Source organism: Doryrhamphus excisus, chromosome 14 (assembly GCF_030265055.1).
Source record: "Doryrhamphus excisus isolate RoL2022-K1 chromosome 14, RoL_Dexc_1.0, whole genome shotgun sequence".
NCBI classification, from domain to species: domain Eukaryota; kingdom Metazoa; phylum Chordata; class Actinopteri; order Syngnathiformes; family Syngnathidae; genus Doryrhamphus; species Doryrhamphus excisus.
The window spans coordinates 8,346,102-8,366,032 of NC_080479.1; the positions used below are offsets into that span (position 1 = coordinate 8,346,102).

A 19,931-nucleotide genomic window follows, 5' to 3' on the forward strand; every position below is an offset into this window, starting at 1 on the left:
TGGAAAAATGTAAATGTATTTATGGTGATGACACAGTCTGATACACTGAGTGTGTGTGTGTGTGTGTGTGTGTGTGGTCTGAGCCAACACACATGACACAAAAGAGGAAGTGTGTGTGTGTTGTCTTCACTTGGCCTCGGCGGCGCTGACTGTGACTGACTGACCTGGAAGCCGTGATCTCACACGTCCAACCACCGCATAGAAGAGGTAAAAAAAAAAATGGCTCATTAAGGGGTAGAATCATTTTTACTATTTTTTCCAAATTGGACCAAAGTCGTTTGTGGCAGACATCACATGGAAAATGTGCTGCCGTGTGTTTAAATCACTCGGTTTCTTAACAATACTATCTGGTTATGTATGGTTATAATGAATATGGCTCCAGTTAGAAGTGGTTGCAGTGCGTTACAAGCTGAAAGCCGTTTCTAATATTTTGATCCTATTTTTGGTCTAAATGAGGCAAGCAGAATATCGGAAATGTGTCTCAGTAATACATGAAGCCACCAGGCGGGTTACACCTTGTTCATTTATCTTTATCGCCATCCTCCTTCCTTCCTTCCTTCCTTCCTTTCTTCCTTCTCTTGCTATGATAAAATACAGAAGGAAAAAAAAACACCATTATTTGTTCACTTTATTTCTTATTTTAATGCTTGGTACAACTGTGTTTAGACAAATTTAATGATGACATCAAACTAATAGCTTGAAAAATATGTTAATATAATGTAGAATACCCTTCTAATTCATGTGAATTTACCATTATGTGATAAACATCTTATTTGAAAATAACTTTTTCAATTTTGTGCTTAGTAACACAAATGTTGTGGAATTGAAGCAAAAAAAAAAATTCACGCATTCAAATAGGAATTGTGACAATTCTGGAGTAACCTTTTTAGCATTTTTGCTAGTGTTAGAAATACGTCACTTCAGGCTTTCCATAGTTCCATAGCTTTCCAATATTTTCCTAACTTGTTTGGTGAATTCATCGGTCAAATACAGTAAGAATCGTTGAATTATAAGATTCAACGCCGTGTTAAAGAATTACAATTGTCAAAGGGTTTTCATTTTATTGGCAAAAAAATGCTTTTGGAAATAAGCTAGCCTACCTGACACGCCGCCATTTTGGGGAAGCCATAGTGACGGATCGTCTAGTCACATGACCATACACGAAATCCTGATTGGTAGGGTGGGGTGGGAAACGCTGTCTGGACGTGCGATACCACCGATTTTTGAGTAAAAATACAATACATGATGCAAATTCACCTAATGTCTATGGTAAACTTTTAAATGTTTTATATCTTAGGATAAAAACATTATAACTTTAAATTCAGATTTAAAGTTATAGATAGATTTTTTTGGAAAAAAAAATCAATAAAAAAATATCAAATTATTTAGAGGGTCTTAAGAACATTTTAGGGAGGGGGGGCTATTATATGAAATTTGTCAGATAATTTTTTTTGTTAAAAAAATCTATTTAAAAAATCAATGAAAAAATATCAATTTATTTAGGGGATTTTAAGAAGATTTTAGGGGGGCCTATTATATGAAATCTGGCAGAGATTAAAAAAAAAAAGTCAATAAAAAATTATTTTATTTTATTATTATAAAAATTATTTAGGGGGTTTTAAGTACATTTAGGGGACCCTATTATTTGAACATTTTCAGAGATTTTTTTGTGTAAAAAAATCAATAAAAAATATCAAATTATTTTGGTGTCTTAAGAACATTTTAGGGTGCCCTATTATATGAAAATTTTCAGAGATGTTTTTGTAAAAAAATCAATAAAAAATATCAAATTATTTAGAGGGTCTTAAGAACATTTTAGGGGGGCTATTATATGAAATTTGTCAGATATTTTTTTTGTTAAAGAAAATCTATACAAAAATTAATGAAAAAATATAAAATTATTTAGGGGTTTTTAAGAAGATTTTAAGGGTGCCCTATTATATGAAATCTGGCAGAGATTTTTTTTGTAAAAAAAAAAATAAAAATGTTTAAAAATCAATAAAAAATATCAAATTATTTAGGGGGTTTTAAGAACATTTTAGGAGGCCCTATTATATGAAAATTTTCAGAGATTTTTTTGTAAAAAAAAATCAATGAAAAATATCAAATTATTTAGGGGGTCTTAAGAACATTTTAGGGTGCCCTATTATATGAAATTTTTCAGAGATTCTTTTGTAAAAAAAAAAAAATCAATAAAAAATATAAAATTATTTAGGGGGTTTTAAGAACATTTTAGGGGGCCCTATTATATGCACATTTTCAGATATTTTTTGTGTAAAAAAATCAATGAAAAATATCAAATTATTTAGGGGGGCTTCAGCCTAATGACGCCACTGGTTCCATCCATTCGTTTTCCATGCCGCTTATCCTCAGCCTATCCCAGCTGTCTTTGGGCGAGAGGCGGGGTACACCCTGGACTGGTGGCCAGCCAATCACAGGGCACATATAGACAAACAACCATTCACACTCACATTCATACCTATGGACAATTTGGAGTGGCCAATTAACCTAGCATGTTTTTGGAATGTTGGAGGAAACATGACTATGTAGCCTACATGCTAACAACTCGTCCACCATGCGGCCCATTCATTTAAGTAATTAGTTTAATTAAATCAATAATATTAATAAAGTGATCATTAAAATAGATTATTTCATCTAAACGTGTGAGTAAGACTGTGTGTGTGGGCCAGGACACACACACACACAGTCTTGTTTGTTGCACAAGACAAAGAATTACTTCACCCAGGCTGAGGATGACCACTTTTCCCTGAATATGGAAGTAAGAAATAAATATTGTGCAACGCCATCGCGGTCGCTGGGAATGCTGACCACTTTCATTTGTCTCTGGGTACGATGCAAAGTGACTCAGTGTGTGGTGCTCAGTGACTCTTCAGGTTCCAGGATGTGCAAGATCAGCAGGGCTCATAAGAGTCCAAGCGCTTGACGATGACTGTGACTTCTCATCCCTACCTTCAGGGGACACGATGCATCCTGACGTCTCTGCGTCTATGGCGCTCCTCAACTCCTCCCGGAGCGGCCCTCTGGCGAAGGCTGGCGGCGGCTCCAACATGGACACGCTCTCCGTCATTCTCTACACGCTGACCATCCTGCTGGGCATCCCGGGGAATTCCATCGTGATCTGGGTGGCAGGCTTCAAGCTCAAGGTGGAGGTCTTTTTGTAACGCGTCTCGCTGTGGCACCAAGGTGACCTTCATCTGTGGCCCAACTGGCCTAAACTCTTCTTCGTTTTTCTCCTCAGCCAAACGTCCTCAACGTGTGGTTGGTCAATCTGGCCATCGCAGACCATATCTTCTGCTTGACGCGAATCTCCTCCCTGGTGAAGAAGCTCTTCCTGGACCACTGGCCCTTCGGCATCTTCATCTGCAAGTTCAACGGCTTCTTCAAGTACGCCAACATGTTTTGCTCCGTGCTCCTGCTGGCGGTGATCAGCATCGACCGGGTACTCTGCGTCTGGCGGCCGGTCTTCACTAGGCGCCACCGCACCGTGTGGGCCGCCAAGGTGGTGGCCGTATGCGTGTGGGCGGCCGCCGTCGTCTTCAGCTCGCCTTACTTCTTCTACCGCCAGGTCTACCCGGACTCCAAGAACCTGAGCAAATGCTCGGTGGAGGAGGTGCAAGAGAGAGACACCAGAATGGTGCTCTACTTCATCCGCTTCCTGTGCGGCTTCCTGGTGCCCTTCCTGGTCATCCTCATCTGTTACATCTTGGCCGGGGTGGGCATCCGGCGCACCCGTCTGTCAGGGAAGTCCCGCCCCCTGCACATACTGGCCTTGCTGGTCGTCGCGTTCTTCCTGTGTTGGGCGCCGTACCACGGACTGCTGCTGCTCAGGATGGTGGACAGCTCCAACCGCGTGGTGAAGTTCTGGCTCCCTGCGGCGAAGGGCATGGCCTACTTCAACAGCTGCGTCAACCCGCTCCTCTACTTCTTTGTGGGGCTCAAGTTGAGAGGGCGGTCCAGGCAGTCTTTGGAGGGGGTGTATAGGACCGCGCTGGCCGACGATGTAGCGAGCCAAACCAAGGACGAGTCAGTGGAGGGAGGGGTCGAGGCTGAATGCTAATGTTATGCCTTAGAAAAAGCTTTTTTTAAACCTCAAGTTTCCATAAACTCAGACATGAATATTTCTTATAGTCTACTCTCAACCTTGAATTTTGTGGTTTCACTATCAAAAATTACTTAATACTTAATATTACTTAATAAATCAGTGCTGGTTCATGGTTGACTGTGGCCTATTATTAGTCCATAAATATGCATATTTAAATAAATGTTTGATATTTTTGGCCTAAATCTAGCATCCAAGCATAAAAATTGCTATTGAACTAAAAAAACGAATATAAGGCAAGATACTGTACATGTTTATAAATAATAATACAATAGCCAATGCATGTCAAAGTTCTAGTAATCTTAGAAAAAGTACTTAAGGTTGTAAGCTAAGAGTTTTTACCTTCAGGTGTGTTCATTCATTCATTAATTAATTTTCTACCGCTTTTCCTCACGAGGGTCGCGGGGGTGCTGGAGCCTATCCCAGCTGTCTTCGGGCGAGAGGCGGGGTACACCCTGGACTGGTGGCCAGCCAATCACAGGGCACATATAGACAAACAACCATTCACACTCACATTCATACCTATGGACAATTTGGAGTGGCCAATTAACCTAGCATGTTTTTGGAATGTGGGAGGAAACCGGAGTACCCGGAGAAAACCCACGCATGCACGGGGAGAACATGCAAACTCTACACAGAGATGGCCGAGGGTGGAATTGAACCCTGGTCTCCTAACCGCCGTGCCGCCCAGACAATAGCCAATGCATGTCAAAGTCCTAGTAATCTTAGAAAAAGTACTTATAAGCTAAGAGTTTTTACCTTCAGGTGTGTTCAAACTACACTAAACAACTACACCAATATATAAAGTTATTGGTATCATATCGGCCTTGAGAAGCAGAAAATGATGGAGATTGGTTTGTAAAAAAAAAAAAAATTGTGTGCATCTCTAGTAAAAATATACAGAAGAGTGTTCTTTCTGCATGACTCACAAGCACACGCCGTCTCCACAACAATTTCCATAGCGAGCACTCATCATTTGGCGCGTCTGCAATCAAGAAACAAGGTCAGGACAACTTTGAATATTATCAGCCTTTATTGTTGGTCACAGTGGCAGACGTTGGTGCACAAACTTCCTGCAAAGCATTGTTGGATATCACAACTTCACATCTACAAGAATAAATCTGAGATGCTTTCACTACTTTTGACCTTGAACATGCATTCTGTCCACTTCTGTTTAAGACCCCAAAAGCATACAATGCAGAACATTGAGTGAACATGAACATCAGCTGTGGTTGGCTCCAGCTTACCATTGACCTTAATGAAAAATAGGATGGATGGACATGCTAAAAGTCCTGTCAAGATATGTCCATCATAAAAAAAGAGCATGATGCTTTTCCCTTAAAAAAAAGAAACCGTCACAAATAAGAGATGCTGCCAAAAACAACTAATTAAAAAGTGTTTTAATCTTGCCAGTTTTTGCTCACGTTCTGTCTCACTCGTACTCGGCGATCAGAACCATCATGCCCACTCCGAACAGCAGGGCAAAAATCTCCATCACAGACTGGCCGAAGCTGGAGCGACCCGCCAGCAGTTCCGGAAGCACCGTCACCGTGGCGATGTACACAAAGCCGCCGGCGGTGAAGGGCAGGATCCAAGCGGTGGCAGCGGCCCCCACGCCTTCCGCCAGCAGCGAGCAGGCAGTGCCGGCCAGGGCTCCCAAGGCCGTGACCAGTTGCAGACACATGGCCTGATGGGAAACAGGAAGTTAGTAACAGGAAGAGTTGGAATAGCGACAACAAAAAAAACACACCTTTCTCTTTGTGCAGCCAGACTGGACCAGGATGGCAAAGTCTCCGATCTCGTGCGGGACCTCGTGCAGCAGGATGGTGATCGTGGTGATGGCGCCGACCGCCGGGCTCACCAGGAAGGATGCGCCGATGGCCAGGCCGTCGGTGAAGTTATGAGTGAAGTCGGCTGCCAGGTTGAGGTAGCCCGACACCTTGATGTCTGCAACACAAACACGAACATGTGAGTCGGTGTGAGTCGAAGCAGCTTTTTAAAAAAGCTGTTTATTAACCTGCGTTCTTCTTCTTCTTTGCCGCCGTTTTCCCTTTGCTTTCCTTTTTCTTCTCCTCCCCGTCGCTGTCCTTTTCCTTGCCATCTGAAAAAGATCCCATAAAACATGTGAGGCTAACAACTGGATTTAATTCTCCCAGGAAGGCCTTTTATCTTACTGTGTGCGTGCGAGTGCGAATGAGAGTGTCCTCCTTTCACTAAACGCACAAACTTCTCCACAACCAGAAAGGCGATGATACCGCCAAGAACCCACAGGCCCACTGACATCATGTGACCGTGGGCAGCGCCTGCAGAAAGCGAAAAGTTGACTGATCTGAAGTCGGTTTTGGGGCAAGATGCACGTACCGTGAGAGTGTCCGTGGTCGTGCGGATCTCCATGATCGTCGTGGTTGCCATGGTGGGAGTGTGGCTCTGCAAGACAGAAGCAGAAGCTGAGCTTTTTCTTCACGTCGGCAAATCGCTCTGCAAAAAGCAACGTGTTATTTTGATGAGACACCACCTACCAAGAGCGTGCGGTATGAGGTGGAGGAAGGCATCACCCAGCAGGCCGCCCGACGCGAAGCTCAGCAGCACCTTGAGCAAGTTCTGGTGCTGGTCACTGTTGGACTCCACCGGGATGAGGAAGAGGATGAGGAAAGGTGCGGCGCTGATGAGCAGTGTGGCGCCGACAGCCTAAGGGAAGAATGGGAGGGAGGGAGGAGATTCAGGACAGGATTGTGAAAGAAGATGAATGACTGTTTGGACTGTAACCTGCATCCACAGCTCTGTCATGGTCCTCTTCTCTGCATCACTCCTACGCGCTCCATGCCCGTTAACATCTTCACTCTTGTCCTCATAAATGAGATCATCATGCCCATGGCTGTGTGCATGTCCATGGTCGTGGTTATGAGCATGGCCATGGTCGTGGCTGTGAGCATGTCCATGGTCGTGAGCATGTCCATGGTCGTGGTAGTGAGCATGGCCATGGTCATGGTCATGGTGGTGGTCTTCTACTGCCTCCTCCCCTGGTGACAGGTTGGCCTCCGCGCTCCACTTGCTGGCACCATGGAACATCTTCACCTCCGGGTCGTGTGAGTGTCCATGGTGCTCTCCGTGGGCGTGGCCATGATGATGATGGTGGTGATGATGATGATGGTGCCCGTGGTCATCATGCGAGTGGCCGTGAGCCTCACTTAGACGGGAGGAGAGCAGCAGCAGTACTGCAGATGTGGCCAGTGTCACCGCCAACACATGTCGGCACCCCATAGTACGACCTGGAAAACCACAAGACGAGATGTGTCGTACGGCTACTCTCAGGACACAATAATAATAATAATAATAATAATAATAATAATAAATTTTATTTGTATAGCGCTTTTCAAAATACTTAAAGACACTTCACAGAAGAATGGAGTTGAACAAAAGCAGGCAAAAACAGATTTAAACAGGTGCGTTTTTAGTTGTTTTTTTCAACTGGGAAGGTGAATGGGGCAAAAAGTTCCAGAGGGTGGGGGCAGCGATGGAGAAGGTTCTGGCTCAGGCTACAAGGCTACTAGACCACTGGGATGCCTGTCTTTTATCAGTTATGTTTTGAACAAAATCATTGTCAAATGTAAAATTGGATTAGGTAAGAACTCAAGCTATGGCTGCGTTAAAATTCACATTGTTAGCTTTCACACCATGCCTCTTCTCCAAATTGTTCAAAAACACATTTACATTTACACGGACTGTGACTTTTTAGGCTATTTAGCGCATGGCCATATAACTTGTAGGACACATGTAAAACATGACACTACTAAGTACATGGTGGTGTGGTCACAATGGTAAGGAACTCCAGCAGTAACAACAGTCCCTTGTTCTGATTTCACTTTCTCCTATGCGATTTAGAGTCACTAAACACAACTAACTCTTCACTTAACTTTAATGCCAACTCAAACAGCAAAATAAGCCGGACATCAAATAAACAAACAGCATCTGTTCGCGGGGCTATTTGGCTAGCTAAGTAGTTAGCATGCTAACAGCATCAGCAGCTCGCTGACGCAAACAAACTGCGCCGCGAACACAAAAGATTGATTCTGACCAGAGAATGCAAACTATACACGCCGTTTACCCACCGACTGGCTGGTTTCTTTATGTCTGACCAAGGGGATGCCACCTCCGCTCAGGTTGACGAAGCTACCTGTAGCTGCTTAATCTAGACGTGGCATTCGCACAACAGAACAAGCCCAAATCTCGCGGGAAAGCGTTCCAAATTCTAAACGAGCCTTCTTCGTTGCTTCCTTGACGTTAGTAATCGGGGAAGAATGGGCATTTATATGATCATTTTGCGAATAAAATGACACATAAAGATATTTTCCAATATTATTGCCACAATTCGGCGCTTGCACAGTGGAAAATCGGTTTTTACATTATATCAAGGTGCCACAACAAGGAGGACAGGGACGTGGCCGGTGAGTCTCGCGACATGTTCCGTCATGTGATCTCATGTTGCTTGGTGACGGTTTCACATCCGTTAAGAACTGACATAGTTATTGTAGTTGTATGTAAAATGCCTATAGTGGACATTTTGGGTTCTTGTCACCTTACGAGTGAATGAATATGTTAACTTTTAAACTTAAAATAGTAAATGAGGACATTAAACAATGTTTTTATTCACATACCCTGTGTGATATTATGGTAAAAGTCGCAAAAAATTGCTTATCAGAATGGACACGCCCCCCCGACCCAAACGCTCCAAGCAGAGTAGTGGGCAATATTAGATATTTGGGTATCGATGCGATACCAAGTGTAAACGGGTATAGAATTGCCGATAGTGACACATTTTACTTGGTCAAGTAAAATGCTAATTGAATAAAGCTCATTGAATGATTTTGGACAAAACAACAAAAAAATATTAGTATCAACACGCTTATTTGTGAACAGATTATGATAATGATTTCCTTGTATTGCATACAATTTGCTTTAGCAACAGGAAAAACTACGATCATTTGGCTTTTTGCCCCCCGAAACTTAAATAATATATACAATATAGTGAAATACTACAGATACAGTATTTATGAAAATATACACATCTAGGAAAAACATGAACCAAAGCTGTCTTCGCGCCAGTATGTTATCGACAGTGGCGATATCTGTATCGACCCGCCCCCCTTTGGAGCAGCTCCAACCTGTCAGCAAGGAGGTCTTGAGCAAAGAACGAGGAAGACCTGACTCCTTTCCAACATGTCAACAAACACCACGAAGGGGTTTTTTGCGTTACTCTTCGTCCTGGGGGTTACATCGGCAGGTGAGCTCGCCGTTTCTAACTTCTCCGTTTCTGCCCCCAAGTTGCCACAAATGGCCATCGTCTCGCAGTGCGCAATAAGACTCTATTCTGGTTCCGGTTTCATTATGAGGCGTCAGATAACGGTATCTCTTTATCTCATTGAAAAACGCACGCAAGAAATATTTCTGTGGGCTTTAATGTTTGAAGGCATTTAAATCCGGGTACTTATTAACTGTTGAGAATAATGTTGGTCTGCATGCTGTTGCCGTTTCTTATACAGCAAACCAGGGGCGTCACTATAGGTTCTGAGAACAGGGGGACTTAGCCCCCTGGAGATGCACAGGATATGAATGAATGTAGTAGACATTTAAAAAAAAATCCAAAAAACAAATAACAAACAAGACCCGGGATATAACTTTCCCACTTTTGGACAGATTTAGTAGAGATACTCAATTGTTTTAGGCCACCATTAAATTTACACAAGTACACACAATCTACACTGCTAAACCGCTGCTCAAGCTCTGCAACCATTCTGTCCAGTGATCAATTATATAATAATCATTATTATATTATTGATTAAGGTGGCACGGCGGTCGAGTGGTTAGCGTGCAGACCTCACAGCTAGGAGACCAGGGTTCAATTCCGCCCTCGGCCATCTCTGTGTGGAGTTTGCATGTTCTCCCCGTGCATGCGTCGGTTTCCTCCCACATTCCAAAAACATGCTAGGTTAATTGGCCACTCCAAATTGTCCATAGGTATGAATGTGAGTGTGAATGGTTGTTTGTCGAAATGTGCCCTGTGATTGGCTGGCCACCAGTCCAGGGTGTACCCCACCTCTTGCCCGAAGACAGCTGGGATAGGCTCCAGCACCCCCGCGACCCTCGTGAGGAAAAGCAGTAGAAAATTAATGAATGAATGAATATTATTAATTAGCCTATTACTATCATCATTATTCTTCTTCTGATTAGTAGGCTAGTATTAGCCTGCTTATTGGCTTGATTATTAACCTGCTTTTGCCCTATTATATAAAAAAAATATTAAAAAATAATAAATCAATTTTAAAAATATATAAGTAAATATAAAAATATCAAATTATTTAGGGGGACTTAAGAACATTTTAGGGGGACTGAAGCCCCCCTAAAATAGGCCTAATGATGCCACTGCGGCAAACCGAGATGGGTGCATTCCATTTCGTCCCAATTGCTTTCCACAAACACGCAATAAAATTCAATAATAATCAATTTAGCGATCATATTAGTGATCTCATTTCCTCACTGGCGACTGGTGGTTTGCTGTCGTGTGATGATTCTCAGCTGACAGACAGTTTTTGTCTAAGTGTAAAAATTGCTTAAGTGAACTAAAATACAAATGAATACAAGGCATCATATACATGATTTTGTTATGTAGTAGGATAAAATGGTCACTAGGTGTCAGTAATGTTAAACAGATGAGACAACAGCCACTGCAGGAAGCGCTTGATGCGACTCTTCCAACGCATGCCTCAATGCACTAATCATGTTGAAAATAAACATATTTAGAAGGTTGTTATATTTAGAATGGCCGTCTACGCTCTAACTACCAAAATAATAAATAATAGCTTCTCAATGAACAACTACAGAAAGACAAGATTCGATTTTAACTTGGGGCTATTTCTACCTTGGTAAATGATAAATGGTCTTTCACTTGTAGTATAGCACATTGACCTACTGAATTAGGAGCAACTGGGGGTTCGGTATCTTGCCCACGGATACGTCGACATGATCACAGGCGGGCAGAGAATCGAACTGGACCATAAATGACGAGTGGAAAATGTCTCCGCAGTGAAACATTCTCTCAAATACTTCCTCACTGCAACCTCGGGAATGCAAAACTTCCCAGAGTTTGTGGGCGTGGCCACGGTGGACGACGTCCAGGTGGGCTACTGCGACAGCAGCATCCAGTCAGCGGAGCCTAAACAGGACTGGATGAAGAAACTGGTCCAGGCTGAGCCGTATCACCTGCACTGGTACAGGCAAAAGTGCTACGGCAACCAGAAGGTCTTCAGGGAAAAACTGGAGGCTTTTAGTCTACGCTTAAACCAATCCGGAGGTGAGTATTGGTGGACTCTCCCACCACGGAGGCAGATGATGTAACCAGGAAGTTTGACATTTATTACAAGAAGGGACTGAGGTGGTCTTGACGGTGGTCTTCATCCTGCTCAGGCAGCCACATCTTACAGAGGATGAACGGCTGCGAATTCGATGACGAGTCCGGGGAAGTGGAGGGCTTCAACCAGTATGGTTACGACGGGGAAGACTTCCTCTCCTTGGACTTGCGGTCTCTGACGTGGACCGCTTCGCACCCGCAGGCTTTCACCACCAAACTCCTTTGGGACACGGAGACGGCCCGACTAGAATACAACAAGAACTATTACATCTACAAGTGTCCCGAGTGGCTGAAGAAGTACGTCCACTACGGGAAGAGCATCCTGGAGAGAAAAGGTGGCGTTGCAATTGCAACACACACCGCATCACGGCATCCAACGTGACTTGGTGTCTCCATCTGCAGAGCTTCCCATGGTGTCTCTCCTCCAGAAGACGCCCTCATCGCCAGTCTGCTGCCACGCTACTGGGTTCTTCCCCGACAGGGCCATGCTGTTCTGGAGGAGAGACGGCGAGGAGGTCCACGAGTACGTAGAACACGGGGAGATCCTCCACAACCACGACGGAACCTTCCAGATGAGCGTCATCATTGACATGTCGTCCGTCCCGCCTGCCGAGTGGGGGGAGTATGAGTGCGTGTTTCAGCTGGAGGGCATCCAGGACCAGATGGTCACCCAACTGGACAAAGCGAAGATCTGGACCAACTGGGGTGAGTCGGGTTGGCCGTGATTGTGTTGTGTGGATGGAAGACGTTCCCGTCATCTTCATCCTTCAGCAGTAGGGCACTAGATCGACTCCAGGGGTGTCCACAGTCTAGGCTATTTTTTTATACTAAAATATTATTTATCAAGAGAACAAAAAAAACATCATGAATACAAAAAATAGCAGTAATTTTACCAGAATAAAATGATAATGTTAAGAGAAAAAAGTTGTAATCTAATAAGGAAAAAGGCAGAGGTTTACATTTATTTTTAAATATAAAATATAAACATTTATATGCTCTTTTTTTTTTATTCACTCATGGCCCGCCTCTGGGCACGGCCACTTCACAGTGATTGGTCACAGTTCCAAACTACTTCCTGACTTCCTGAAGAAAGTTCCCACCGTGGTTATGGAGCGGAGACCTCAAACATACCTGTCACGGTTAAAAATAAAATAGGGGATATGGGAAAATTATCACAAATTAGCGTGTTAGGTGAGTGTGAATTTCCATGTGCACAACCCCCATCCCCACTCCCCACTCGGACACCTGAAAATGCAACTTTGGTGGTGCTGCCTACTGTGGTGCGGTTTTGCTACCGTTTATCGCGGTTAATTGGTTCCACCAAGTTGGATTCTTTATTTATTATTGGAATATTTCCATTGTTAGACGGAAAGAAACCTGTTTACGACCTAACAGCCCCCCGCCTCTCGCCCGAAAACCAGCTGGGATAGGCTCCAGCACCCCTCCCGTGAGGATAAGCGGTAGAAAATGAATGAATGAATGAATGTTATTAGAGCCCTCTATATATGAACTAACACCCCTATAGTAGTTCAAAAACATTCATTCATTCATTCATTTTCTACCGCTTACCCTTACAAGGGTCGCTGGAGCCTATCCCAGCTGTCTTTGGGCGAGAGGCGGGGTACACCCTGGACTGGTGGCCAGCCAATCACAGGGCACATATAGACAAACAACCATTCACACTCACATTCATACCTATGGACAATTTGGAGTGGCCAATTAACCTAGCATGTTTTTGGAATGTGGGAGGAAACCGGAGTACCCGGAGAAAACCCACGCATGCACGGGGAGAACATGCAAACTCCACACAGAGATGGCCGAGGGTGGAATTGAACTCGGGTCTCCTAGCGTGTGAGGTCTGCACGCTAACCACTCGACTGCCGTGCAGCCGATAGGAGTTGAAAATAAATGAAAAAAGTCTTTGGAGAGTTTATTGATCTCTAATAATCAATTTTTCAGCGACGGTATATGACAGAGGTGAGTTGCGGTTGCACTTCCTAGCATATTTATTGAAATATGCTTTTATGAAAGTGGCATCCTTTCATTTTTCACTACTGTACTGTATGTCCTGATCAAAGCTATCCGTCCATTCCAATGAGTTCTGTCTTGGTTCCAGTTCCCCCCTCAAGGTTTCCTCCTGGTCCCGTTGCTGGGGTCGTGGTGATGTTGGTTCTCCTACTGGGGGGCGCCTTTGCTGGACTTTACATTTGGTGGAGAAAGTATAAAGGTGAGCAGACGTGACCGTGTTTGACTGTCACAATAGATTTTATGACAATGGCGGTAAGACAAGTTCAAAGTCCTTTTGTCGTTATTGTGTCTAATCATTAATCCTCCACATGTACATCCCTGTGTATTCTTCTTTCTTTCAGAATTCCGGCTTGCTAACAGTAAGTATTGTACCGTGCAGACTGCACTTATAGCGAAAACTATTCCATATGGCAGCCTTACATTCTCTCTCCCTGCAGTGGGTGCCCAACTCTCATCGTGCCAAGTCCTTGCAGAATGAGTAGCGCGTGTTGGAGGGGGTCTCATGTATGTCTGTGATAGAACTGCAGGACCAGAACTCATCACAGCACAAGATAAAGTGAAAATTGTGACCCAGGAAAGTCATAATTACGACATAAAAAGTCATAGTTATGGAATAAAAAGTCGAAAGTACAAGATAAGTCATAATTATGAGATATTGTGACAAAAAAATAGTGAAATAAGTCGAAATTATGAAATAGGAAAGTCCCAATTATGGGATATATTTTTCTGTGCCATAATTATGACATTTTATCTTGAAATTTAACTTTTTGTCTCATTATTTGGACCTTTTAGCTTGTAAGTGTGAGTTTTTAATCTCATAATTATGCCTTTATCTCATAATTTTGACTTTTTGCCTCATAATTATGACTTACAGTGGGATTGTTTTCTTTCTGTGGCAGAAACAGGCTTCCATGCTGTTTACTTAGTTCCAGAGTGTGTGGAGTTTGACTTCCAAGTGCTGTCCCTAATCTATTATTGTTGTTGCACACTTCCCAAAAATGAGGATTTAAGTATTTACCTGTTTTTTTATTTTTAAATTATTTTGCTCTCAAAGTTTGATCTTGTTTTTCTAATATTTCATGTTTCCAGTTTTGTTTTTTTTTCTGTCATGCTTTTGTACGTAAGATTGTACTACTGGTTGTTTATATATATTTTCTTTATGTGTATTGATGTGTATTACATTATTGTTGAAATAAAGTTCGATACTTTATACTTTTCTTTCTGTTGTTTTGTACTCCGAATGAAAGTTATTAAGTTATTATGTTGTTCATAGTGCCATGGCTAAATAGATTTATATCCATACATGTGGTTCTTAGCTGCTGTTCAGACCATGGGCTGCAGGGGGCAGTAGCGTGTTACATGCTAAGTTGGAGCACGCCTCTTCGTAAATAACTCGTAGAAGAAGACTTGTTTGGGGAAGTGTTTTTGATTGTTGATCGTGATTATTTTGAATTTCTGAAAATATTAGGCAAACAAAAAATGTGTGTTACACTTACTGATACAATTGTATACAATTGAGCATAATTACGTATGTAGTACAATTAACTAAATACAAATAAAAACTATTGGCACTTTTTTCCCATAAAGCCATAAAGCTTCTGTGTGAAAAACTGTCGCTGGGAATTCAAACACTATGTAAATATAATAATATAGAAAATGCAACCCAAAATTTGAGTTAGAAACGTAACTAAAAAATATGGATGTATCACTTGGTATCGATATTTGTCTCGATCAAGCCCGCCCACTCCTCCACAGTGCCGCTGTCAAATGTCGACCTTACGTGTGAGGAGCTAACAAGCAAGAAATGATAAAGTTATTCTTCATTCTGCTCCTGTTTAGCAGTCTGGCCTCCTCAGGTAAGAAGACGACATTACCGTAGTTTTTACGTCTTTGATTTGTTTAATTTCAACTTTGCCAACTTTTACTTTCACTTTCACCAAGTGACATTGGCAACAAAGTTAAGCGCTGTTGTTTTAAAGTTACATATGAGTACTGCAACGACACGTTTATTCAGTAATAGTCGTTTTAAGTGGTCAATTTAGCCATTCCACGTCACAATCAATCTTTTTGATCCCCGCAGTCAATGTCTCCCTCAACTATTTCCTCATCGCCACCTCCGGAGCGCCCAACCTGCCTGAGTTTGTGGGCGTGGTCATGCTGAATGACATGCCGGTGGGCTACTACGACAGCAACATCAAGAGGGCGGAGCCTAAGCAGGACTGGGTCAAGGCATACTTGGAGCATGAGCCTCAGCACCTGAAGTGGTACGCTGCACAGTGCCTGGACCACCAGCAAGACTTCAACGCCGACATTTACGGCCTGAAGCGCCGTTTCAACCAGTCGGGAGGTATCGTAGCCTTTAGCTTTTAGCATTTAGCTTTTAGCGTCTGCGCTGAAATGCCATCAAAATACAGTCCTCCCTCATTTGTAGCGTTTAATTGGATCCAGACCTGACCTCGATATACAGTAGGTTCCAATGTTAATGAACTGAATATTAAAATGAGTTTCTATGGTCTTTAACATTATTGGAGCCCTGTAGACATGAAATAACACCCCTATAGTCACTTTTAACCTTGTATTATTCTTTGTTTACATCAAATTGTAATGCTACGGGGACTCACATAACATCATAGAAAGGGATGCTACACCAAGCGTTTTCCAAACTCATAAACAGCATAAACATAGCATTACCTTTTGGCAGTGGCCTGAGGCATTGTGAGCGAGTGTGTGGTGAAGCTAGTCGCTAGCTGGTTAGTAGCTAGCTGGTGTGGTGTGGTGAGGCAACATAGTTCTCAGGCTTAACAATAATAACAATGTTGCGGTAACTTGACTAATATGTAGGTCACATGATGTAAATGGAGCATTGTAGATGATGGGCAAAATTCCCTCAAAAAGTGCACTTTTGAGAAGTTAAAAACTTACCAACTTTGCCCCCTCGGGGGCCTTAGAATCTCATCTCTGCTATTTGCAGATGATGTGGTTCTTAGGGCCTCCTCGGGCTGTGACCCTCTGAGTGTGAAGCGTCTGGGATGAGACTCAGTACCTCCAAATCAGAGGCCATGGTTCTCAGTCGGAAAAGGGTAGAGTGCTCCCTCCGGGTTGGGAATGAGGTCCTGCCCCAGGTGGAGGAGTTTAAGTATCTCGGGGTCTTGTTCACGAGTGAGGGAAAGTGGGAGCGTGGGACCCTAAGAGATAGGGTGAGGAGCTCAGTCATCCGGGAGGGGCTCAGAGTAGAGCCGCTTCTCCTTCACATCGAGAGGAGTCAGTTGAGGTGGCTCGGGCATCTCGTCCGGATGCCTCCCGGACACCTCCCTGGTGAGGTGTTCCGGGCATGCCCAGCCGGGAAAAGGCCCCGGGGCAGACCTAGGACACGCTGGAGGGATTATGTCTCACAGCTGGCCTGGGAACGCCTTGGTGTCCTCCCGGTGGAGCTGAAGGAGGTGGCCGGGGGCCAGGAAGTCTGGGCTTCCCTACTAAGACTGCTGCCCCTGCGACCTGGACCCGGATAGGCGGAGGGAAATGGATGGATGGAAAACTTACCACTTCCACATGGGATGGGAGGAGAAGTTTTTTCATTCTATGATGTCAGACATGCCATGGCTGACTACATGCAGTGTTCAGGTAAAGTTACTGTCGGTAATGGAATGTTTCAATGTTTTGTGTCATTACTGCCACCTATTGACCAGAAAACTACTAATCACTTGTATTTCAGTATGTTTTGACTCATAAGAGATCATAGTTTACCACCAAACAGCTATCATTTAATAATTTCTGAAAAACGCAATGTAGCGAGGGACATGGCAATGCTTTCACAGTAACATACATGTAAATCTATACCTGTATCTACAACCTGCAAGTCATGCTGGGAGTGTGTGCCCGCCTCCGCAGGGATCCACATTTTGCAACGGGTGAGTGGCTGCGAGGTGAACTACGACAACGGAAACGTCCGCGGGTTTAATCGCTACGGTTACAACGGCGAGGACTTCATATGGCTGGACCTGGAGAAGAAGAGATGGGTGGCCCCGAGGAAGGAGGCTCACACCACCAAAGAGAGATGGGATGCCGAGATGCCCACCATTGAATACATGCAGCACTTCTACTTGTACGAGTGTCCGCTGTTACTGGAGAAATATATGCGCTACGGAGCGAGCTTCCTGCACAGAAGAGGTGGGCTGACTCGACTACGGCCAATCGTAATCAATCAATACTCCATGTATCTTTCCTGCAGTGCTCCCAAAGGTGTCTCTCCTCCAGAAGACACCCTGGTCGCCAGTCACCTGTCACGCCACGGGGTTCTACCCTGACGAAGCCGCAATGTTCTGGCAGAGGGCTGGCCGCCAGGTCCGACAGGAAACACTGGTGCAACACTGGGAGACCCTCCACAACCATGACGGAACCTTCCAGAGGAGCGTGACCCTCAACGTCTCCTCCATCCCAGACATGGAGTGGGAGGAGTACGAGTGTGTGTTCAAACTCAATGGTGTCGAGGACACCCTGGTCACCAAGCTGAACAAAGCGGCGATCATGACCAACTGTGAGTGTCTTTGATCCACGGGTGTAAGGTGTCACCTCACAAAAGCACAGACTTTTACTCTTTTACTTCTTCATGTTCTGTTTTAGATGGAGGTACGCCGCGGAGCTACCCTGCAGCTATGGTTGGAGGCGCGGTGGCACTGATGCTCCTCATGGCCATCGCTCTGAGCCTCAGGATTTGGAAACGACATCCTTCTGGTGAGCAACTAAAATGTTTTACGCTATCGAGAAGAAATAATAATGATGTGGAGAATAATGATCCACGTTCTCCTGGCTTTTTCTGCCGCAGGCTTCCAGTTGGCTAACGGTAAGTACAACTTTGTTTATTTGATTGATAGATTGATTGATTGCATTATTTTGTCGCCTAGGGAATATCTGAGACTGGATCAGCCTAGCACACACGATGAGCCAAGTTGTCGATGTAATGTTTGTGGTTTTTATGCAAAATGTTATCCTTTTTTTACATGAACTACTAGTTACTAGTCACATGGCAAACAGCCTCCATGAGCTCTGCCGAATTATGTGCCTGCTGCCATCTAGTGGAAGAGCTATTTAAAAAAAATTAAAGTGAAAGATCAGGGGTCTCAAACACGCGGCCCGCGAGCCAAATGTGGCCCGCAGGACAATAGTTTGAGGCCCCCGCCTTGATATGAAAGTTTAATGTTAGTGCGGCCTGTGCAAGTTTGATATGGATGCTGTATGGTATCATGTACCCAGAAAAAATGATTACGTTTGATTAATGTTCATGTTCATGGTTAAATAACTGTTAATAGTTATCCTCCCTATCCGTGTGGAAGTGGTAAGTTTTTGGCTATTTAAGTTTAAAGAATGAAGGCTACCGTTTAGGTCGCTAGCTCTCTAGTTTGCGAGTTAGCATGTGTCTCAAGACCCTGCAGTTGCGCAATATGTTGTAAATAAAAAGAGTATAAATGTGACTATAGTCGTGTTTTGTCATGTCTACAGGGCTCTAATAATGCTTTGTTCATTTTAATCTGAAAAAAATAATTTGTCTACCCACCAACTATATGTGGTTTCTTAAGTTTTTATTATTTGCCGTTTTGTTATTATTATTATATTTATTTATTACTGATTGATTGACTTTATTCTTGATTTGTTTATTTATTTTCCATTTTATTTTGTGTAGAAAAATAAAAAGTAAGATATTTGAGAACAGTGGAATGTTTTATCAGAGCTTATTGTAGAAAATTAGAATTTATTTGTTTTTAATAAATGCGGGTTTTTTTTTGGAAAACCTGATGCGGCCCAGTCTCACCCAGACCCAAGCTCCAATGGCCCCCAAGTAAATTGAGTTTGAGACCCCTGATTTAGATTATGAATGAGGTATGCTCATGATATTAACGTGGAGTTATTCATATATTCTTTCAGTATTATTGTGCGGGAATAAAAACCTTGCAAAGCTGTGATTGTGCAGGAAACAAGGTCAGATTTAATAAAAGTTCTGTTTGTTGTCATCTCATGATAGTGAGTTGGAATAGTTTAGCTACTAGTGTTGGGTATCATGGAATGCATAGCCGAAAGGTGCCCAAAGTGCATTCTGAGGGCCATTTGCAGACCGCTGCTTTTTTTTTTTTTAAACTTGCTCTGCAGGTCATTCTAAAAATATTATATAACAAAAACCAATGTTTTAAAAACCCAACAGCAAAAATTTAACATTCAGCAGTAATTTTACAGGAATAAAGCAAAAATACTAAGAGAAAAAAAGTCATAGAATAACATGAGAATATTATGACATAAAAATTACATCACTTTAGTATATTGCGTGAAAATGCAATTTGATTAATGAAAAAAACGTTGAAAAAATGCACAAAAAGACATAATGTAAGG

The 19,931-nt window shown here is 43.2% G+C and overlaps 3 protein-coding genes across 3 annotated transcripts; 2 read left to right on the forward strand and 1 right to left on the reverse strand.

Moving 5' to 3' along the window:
- The first annotated feature begins 159 nt into the window (after positions 1–159).
- Positions 160–4,390, forward strand: si:ch211-171h4.6 (C3a anaphylatoxin chemotactic receptor). Its single transcript, XM_058046752.1, has 3 exons — positions 160–207; positions 2,977–3,164; positions 3,260–4,390. Exons 2-3 carry the CDS (start codon positions 2,985–2,987, stop codon positions 4,076–4,078), a joined length of 999 nt encoding a protein of 332 aa, XP_057902735.1. The 5' UTR covers positions 160–207; positions 2,977–2,984; the 3' UTR covers positions 4,079–4,390.
- A 744-nt stretch (positions 4,391–5,134) lies between these two features.
- On the reverse strand, positions 5,135–8,536 carry slc39a7 (solute carrier family 39 member 7). Its single transcript, XM_058046748.1, has 8 exons — positions 8,230–8,536; positions 6,887–7,389; positions 6,640–6,808; positions 6,482–6,547; positions 6,295–6,423; positions 6,138–6,221; positions 5,871–6,067; positions 5,135–5,807 (listed from the first exon to the last, which is right to left on the reverse strand). Exons 2-8 carry the CDS (start codon positions 7,379–7,381, stop codon positions 5,553–5,555), a joined length of 1,395 nt encoding a protein of 464 aa, XP_057902731.1. The 5' UTR covers positions 7,382–7,389; positions 8,230–8,536; the 3' UTR covers positions 5,135–5,552.
- A 712-nt stretch (positions 8,537–9,248) lies between these two features.
- Positions 9,249–19,021, forward strand: LOC131102177 (uncharacterized). Its single transcript, XM_058047681.1, has 14 exons — positions 9,249–9,401; positions 11,202–11,468; positions 11,582–11,860; positions 11,928–12,230; positions 13,642–13,752; positions 13,895–13,912; positions 13,991–14,009; positions 15,393–15,409; positions 15,634–15,900; positions 17,442–17,720; positions 17,782–18,087; positions 18,174–18,284; positions 18,376–18,393; positions 18,455–19,021. The coding sequence occupies exons 1-14, from the start codon at positions 9,338–9,340 to the stop codon at positions 18,463–18,465; spliced, it is 2,070 nt and encodes a 689-aa protein (XP_057903664.1). The 5' UTR covers positions 9,249–9,337; the 3' UTR covers positions 18,466–19,021.
- The last annotated feature ends 910 nt before the right edge of the window (positions 19,022–19,931 follow it).